Here is a 7,399-nt window from a genome sequence, read left to right as displayed (position 1 = left end):
ACACACACTCGAGCTCAAGGAGAACATGCAAAGTCCAAACCGGCAGGCCAAGTTCTGGACAAGACACCAGTGAGATTAAAGTGTAAGCAACGACTCCATGGTGTCATGAACGGGTATTGACTAAGTTAGGCTGAGTGAGCTACTGTGCAACAACTGAACATGGATGCCATGCACACCGGGCCGTTTGCATGGTTAACCAAAAACATGGTGACTCCTGCACAGTGGGCCTCATCTATTTAAAGCTTTGAGTAATAGACGCAAACATGGAAATGCATGTGCACGTGTGGAAACTAATTTATTAATGCGATGCAGCTTGGATCACATCCGACACAATGAAACACATTTAGCCTTCATGAATGGGATATCAGGCCTGTCTCAGATCACACACAATACTGAGAGGGATATTTGCAAACTGAATGATGTACAACACGTAATGAGATTTACTACCTTGGTTTCATCTGTTTTCATTACGTTTGAAGAGCAAGTGGAGACACACTCAGCCTTCAGCAGAGATGCTGCTTCCCCCATTTGCAGGCTTTGTTTTCAGCTATTCTCTGTGTTGTACCTCAAATTTTGACTTTGACATTAATCATCTTATTGTTTGTGTTATTATTCAATATTTTTTTTAATTGCAATGCTACAATATCTTTGAGATTTTCTTTCAGCGGCACGTCCAACTCCACGCTTTTGTACTTGTTCAGGAGCTCAGGGCTCCACCCAATCATTCCACGGTGAAGGCAGGAAAATAAACACCGAAGCAAAATTTCCAGCAGCTTGCTCTTGTGTGAGCAGGACCTAAAGCACTCAAAAGCCTCATTTGAATACTCCTGTTTCTGAATCACTTGCAGTGTTATTCTCACCTGATCACCTGCAAAACACAAAGTGAAATCTATTTGCATGGCCATGCATTTTATCACTCCTTATGCAGAAGCTGAGTAAATCAGGCGCTGGATTTTTTATAAATTCTTTTAAAAATTCAATTGTATTTACTTTAGTGATCCCCTTGAGGAAACAACTTGCACTCAGCACTCATCCTCTCAGAGCAGTGGGCTGCTTTAGGGCAGAGCAGGGAGCAGTTGAGGGTTAAGGGCCTTGCTCGGGGGCTGTGACCTGCCATCGATGAGATTCAAACACCGACCCTCCAGTGGCAAACCCATTTCTCTTCCACTAGACCCATTCATTCAGTCAAAATTGCCTCACAGACATTTCACACCTAATGAAAAAAAGCTAATACTTTTCACTCCTCAATGTGTATATCTGTGTGTGTAACTTCTTTAATTTAAGTTAGGGCAGCAGGAAGCTGGAGCCTCTTCGAGTTGACATTGGGTGAAGGCAGGATACTTCCTGAATGGGTCACCAATCAATCACAAGACCAACATAGAGGAAAATAATTAATGCTCACAGTCATACGTACAGCTTATTTGGACTCTAAATATCCTCACAAGCATGTTTTTGGATTGTGGGAGGAAACCTATACAGGCACATGAAGACATCGCAAACTGCAGCTAGTCCGGCTCCGTCCTGGAATAGAATCTTGGTCTTCTTTTCACAAGGATGCATTACTTGACAAAAAGAATATTTCTGCACAACACTCGCATTTTGTTTAATCTTCAGGTGTTTTAAGGAGACAAACTGAGTCAAAACTACTTTATGTTCGAAATAATAATAATTTTATTACTTGAGAGGTATTTAGTTGGCTCCCTGTTGCCATGTATATAGATAATGGTATGTCATTTTAAGCAGGCTCACAGATAAATCTCACATTAAGTATGCAGAATGCGAGAAATCCATTCTACTGAACAAGAGCTGGAAAGACTAATATCTCCATCGGCCGGTAGTCTCAATAGGCCTGACTGCATTGCAGGTTGTGTTTTGATTTAGGAATCTGACTTTCATGTTTTCACAATGGTGAAAAAACGACTCTTTTACTATGCTACACCACTCTCCCCGATCCCACATAGTTAATGCAACAAGCTCACAGCTGTTCTCAGTGGGGGAAAAAAAGTTATTCTGGGAAATGTAAGAAATCATCAACTGTGGCAGATGAGGCAAGCTGAGGCAAAGTGGGAGAGTCTTAAAGTTTCCCCGCAAAATAATTAACCCCCCCAAAAAAGTTCTCTCACACAAAGTGAAACTTCAGACACCTGTGAAACGACTCCTCAATGTATCAACTGTTAATCTATTGCATTAAACGAGGACAGATTAACATGAGGAATCAGTTCAATATTTCATCAAGAGGTCAGCCAATTCTACCCTTTTAATTATATTAACGAGGTGTGAGGGAGCGAAGGTCGTGTGGAGGATAATGTGATCCTGCTGGCCATAAGTGCTTCCAATTACAGAAGCCTGCACAGCACATATTTCTGCACAACGTAAGCAGGGGATTTTAATTCTTTGTTCGCTGCATCTTTAGTCGAAAGCGGCCAATCCATGACTTCCTTCCACTCAAATGCTGTGTAAGATTTCACTCTGATATTGTAGCTGGATCTGTTTGGTTCTTGATAAGCGGGTGAAGCAGGCCTGATTGAGATGGCTGTTAAAATGCCAAGAGGTTTTATTCTTTATTTTTCACTAATTTGCAGGACTCCCACGAGCAATTAAGTAACTCCAATTACCAGGAGAGTTTTTCCCCGGGGGTCCGTTGATTCCCTCTCTTTGTCTCTGAATGCTCCTGAACATCTGCAGTCACAACCCCCAAGTGTATATCTGGCGTAAACCTAGATTTCCCGACATCGGTGCTCAACCACAAAATCTAATTACACCTCCTGTGGTATTGCTATTTGCGTTTCACAAATCTGAGCAAATGCAAGCATCACTTCATCGTGTCACAATTATATTGAAGGGCATTTCTTTGGAGTTCAACGTGGATTCATGCAATTGTTTTCATGTCTAAACCGGCTCTGCACAGCTTTGCTGGTTTGCGATTCAGCACAGTGTTTCTGACATCGAAGGCAACAGATCTTTACAGGAACGCCACCACTCCCACTTTGACTTTGCTTGCAGCTAGAGTATACAGGCCTTTCAACATGCACGCACGCACGCACGCACACACGCACACGTCGGCACTGGCATTTAAACAGGATTCACTGAAGTAGCAGCATCATTAGAAGCGGTGGTAAACAAAAGGGTGAGTCAGAAATCTTCATATGCAAGATCAACAACCAATGTAAACAAAATATATTTTTAAAGAAAGAACAGTTTGGTTTTTCCAGGATTTTTTTGTACAGGTCATCACTGTGTACGCATAATTAGAACATGAGAAGATTCACACTTGCTCAGGTGTATTTTCAACCCAATCCTACCATGCAGTAAAAGACGTAGTTATTGGCTGCTGTTATTGTTCCTTATTGTCAGGCTGAGCCTGAAGATATTCATTCCTAATGTGAGTCCCTCAGACAGATGGTGGAAAGACTCAAATTCTCTTAATGTGTAAATAACAGACGTTCCAACAAACCTGGTCTTTCTGAGTTAGAATAATCTGGATCTCCTCATTGTGTTTGCACTGACAGTGTTCCCTTGATAAGCTGCCGTGGACGGATACGAAGACAAAGAGGGATGTTTGCACCGAAAAGCCTGCAACTTTGGGAGACACCTGCGTGATTTGTGTGAGGTCACATTCAGACCAGCTCCCGCCCTGCAGGAGGAAATAAACACAGCCTCCTCATTTATTTGAATGAAAAAGATTTAGCACGGCGTCGTCTGGCGAGGTGCTGCTCTGAATCAAACACATTCAGGCTCTCTCACTCCCAGAGAGTGCTCCATAACGTGAACGCTCATATTTCTACCATTTTCTTGTTTCCCGTCACAACTGTCACAATAAAAACCGACAAAATAATTACCATCATAAAAACTTTTCAGAGTTAAACAGAGCTGTTTCAGAGCGTTGTCAGTGCCGTCGAGGCTTGCAGGTTTGCTTTGTATGCTCGTGGTTCCTCACCCTCCAGCAGCTCCTTGATTTGTTTGACTGTTTGTAGGAGAATAAATTCCTGCAAATCACACAACTAAAGCCCTACATTTATATTTAAAAAGCAGGCATAGGAGTGTGGATCTTGGGTAAAGAGGGAACTTATTTATATCTTATATGAAAAGAAGACAACATTTCAGCAACCAAAAACTGTGAGGCATGAGGGCACTGTATAGACACAAACCTGAAAAATGTGATTCTAGCTTTTAAAAAGTTCTACATTAATCAAGAAAGTGGCATTAGCTGTGAGAAAAAAAAAAAAAAAGGCATTAAAACCGCTGATTATAGGACAGCACTGGCAGGATTTTCTAAGCACTTTCTAAGTCTCCTCCGCTTGTCCGGTACATAAATTCAACTGAGCACTTCTAAATCCTCCTCAGCCACTGACAATTGTGAGCAGGATCCCTGAGTCGGGCTGGAGCCTGCTCTTAAATTGATGGAGCCGTACAACTTTGCAGCATGTTTGGAATAGGCGAAGGCTTTCCTCCTCATCATCTCCCCTTTCCACATGGAAATCATGAGCAGCGTGGAGAGCAGCACGCCCCCAAGGGTGAGCAGACACAGTCCCGCTATGACACAGCGGTCCAGATGGGCTCCCACTCTTGCTTTCTCCATCTCCAGATGCTCCATCTCCCGGGCGGAGACGCTATCCGGGTCCGCCCGGACGTCCCTGGGGACGGCGTACGATATGGCGACCAGGGAGATGCCAGTCACTAGGCAGGTCACGGCGATGATGAAACCATAATCCACAGACTTTGCTGATCCGTCAGAGGACAGGTCATCATCAGATAACAAATAAAGTTCTGGGATGTCCTCCTCCTCCTCCTCCTCCTCTTCCTCCTCCTCCTCCTCCTCCCCTTCTTCCTCCTCCATCACCTCCTCCTCAACCTCACTGGATGAGCTCTGACTCAGTTGGCAGGCTTGTGGACTTGATCCTATCATCTGGTCATCATCAACCTCTCCATCACGCTGTTGCTTGCAGGTGAAGGATGTTTCTGATTCCTCCCTCTTCTCCTCCTTCTCTTCTCTCCGGTGCTCTGTCCATGGTGCTGAATCGGGATAAAGTGACTTTCCTCCGCAGACCTCGGGGACACTTCGCCCGTTTATAGCCAGGAAGGAGTCTCTGGGATCAGGCTGCTCAAAGTAAAACAGTTCCAGATCTGCCATTTGATTCTGGGCTGGGTTTCCCGTCTTGTCAAGCCCATGCGTCCGTCTGCATCAGTAAAAAAAAACAAAAAAAAACACCACACAACCAGACGTTTAAACTCCACGACGCTACAGCAACTTTCATCCGCTGCATGCTTTTTAAATTAATAGCAAATAAGTGTTTTATCCTCCACCGACTGCATGCATGTGTTTTAAAGTAAGACTTAAAAAATAAACTGTAAAACTAAGATTTATCCCTCAATAAAAGCTTTTCCCACACAGCGCTCCTAATGCGCTCCTATAATGCGCTATTAAGCAACAACATGCGGTTTGCTGAGTACCTCTCTCTCCGTCTGCGGCGGCTCGCATCCCCGACTGATTCTGCTTCTGCTCCCCGATCAATTAGAGGGAAAGGTTTGGCAGACCCCTCCCACAGACTGGGCTTCGACCGGCACGCCGCCTCACGGCGCTTATTACCGAGCGGACTTCATCGTTTCCCGGGTACATACGTGCGCACTAATCGGATGAGAGGCAGCGGAGAGCGCAGACCGCTCGCTGCGCGCTCAGTCAGCGCACACACCTCAAATTAAGGTCGCACTCTCGTCAAAGTTATTACAGCTTCAACAGAGGGAGGGCTCCAGCGCATTTCAAGGTAGTTCATCCAACAGTTATGAGAACATTTCAGTCTCAGCCAATTCTGCGATAGTAGAAGAAAGCAGGGGCGGATCCTTTTTTTCTTCTTCTTCTTCAGTAGAGGGCACAAGGGGGGAACCAAAATGCAAATGACCATAAAGGATAAAAATAAATAATGGTTAAATTAATTGTTAACACAAATAACTCATCAGTCAATTGCACACTCATGGAAATAGATGGCACTTTCATTTTGCATGCATTTTTCCATTGGTTTACTAACTTATTTTTTTGTTTGTGTTTTTACTGTAAAGCACTTTCTGCAAAATGTGTTCTGAAAAGTGATATGTAAATAAAGTTATTATTAAAGTTAATATTATTATAACTAACGCCCCCCCCCTCCCCCCCCACCCCCCTTAACAAAGTGAAAACACATCGTTTTTACATTTCGTTTCAGACAAGCTTCACTTTTACACAGAAATATTTTATAAACACAGAAAACAATATCATATGAACAGAAACTATGGCAAGTACACAGGAATTCAGATGGACAGACGATTAAGTTGGATTGTTATTACAGGTGACTAAATCTAACAAGTCGCTGGAGAATGTGGACTGGGAGTCATGGATTGGGAGTCACACTCTGGAAGCCGCCATTGTTTGCAGAAGAACTATTTCCTATGCCCATGGTGCACAAGTGCAGTAGCAGCATTTTTGAAAACTTGCATTTTCTCTCCTTTAAGTGGAGCTGGAGTCTGAGCGTTTTCAAGAAGATCCACCTTGGGAGCCCTTCTCAAAAAGTTGTGTCTTATCAAGAACGTAATCTGCTCGGAAGCAGGTTTGACATTCAGCATACGTTGCCTGGCTGATTTATCCCGGTGAGATGTGAGCGAGCGTTGTAGTATGGAAAACCCAGCATTAATACTTAATAAAATCCAGCGTCGTAGGACAGGCCTCAGGGGTCTTTAATTCTGGTCCTGGAGAGCCCCTGTCCTGCATGTTTTAGGTCTCTACCTGCTGTGGCACACCTGATTGTATTTACTGGATCATCACTGGGCTTTATTAGGAGCTCGGTGAAGATCTAATCATTAGATTTAGGTGTGTAAAAACAATAAGCGAGCTAAAACATGTAGGATGTAGGACAGAGGCATAAAGGGAATTGCATTGCTTCTGTTTATTTGCTTGTGCTCACCATGGAGTGATAGAATGGAGCAACGAGCCAAAAGCCCAAAAACGTGGAATTAAGCATGTCGGGGAAATAACTTATCAAATATATCAGAGCACAGGTTCTCACTCTGAGTTTGGGGGAAAAAAGAGCAACATTGGAGATGATATGTCACAAAATTGAGGTACAACAAACGTTGCTGACAAAAGTGAGCTGAGGCATGAGCTTTACGCCACACGAGCACAACTTGCACAACTTGAACTCAGCCATTTTCATGAAACAATTATATAACGTCATATAAACCAGTGTTATTTGTATAGTGCCAAATAACCCCACAATCATCTCAAGGCACCTTTACAAAGAAAAACCCAACTATTCTAGTTGAGCAATCATAGGCGGGAAAAGGAAAAACTATCTTTTAGCAGGAAGAAACTTGCAGATCCAGGCTCAGAGATAGAGACTTAATGCTACTCCAGTTGGGGTAAGAGAAAGAG

General features: G+C 43.4%; 1 protein-coding gene across 1 annotated transcript; it reads right to left on the bottom strand.

Moving 5' to 3' along the window:
- Nucleotides 1-4,315: 4,315 nt before the first annotated feature.
- Nucleotides 4,316-5,169, bottom strand: LOC308122812 (uncharacterized protein; the record flags this gene model as incomplete). Its single annotated transcript, XM_080484909.1, is given in 2 exon segments — nt 4,316-5,136; nt 5,139-5,169. Coding segments are annotated over 2 exon segments (852 nt in total).
- Nucleotides 5,170-7,399: the final 2,230 nt, after the last annotated feature.

The sequence above is a fragment of the Lipophrys pholis genome, assembly GCF_963383615.2.
Source record: "Lipophrys pholis genome assembly, chromosome: 17".
Classification (NCBI taxonomy): domain Eukaryota; kingdom Metazoa; phylum Chordata; class Actinopteri; order Blenniiformes; family Blenniidae; genus Lipophrys; species Lipophrys pholis.
Note: the sequence above shows the minus strand (reverse complement) of the source record. Positions and strands in the feature narration are given on the sequence as shown.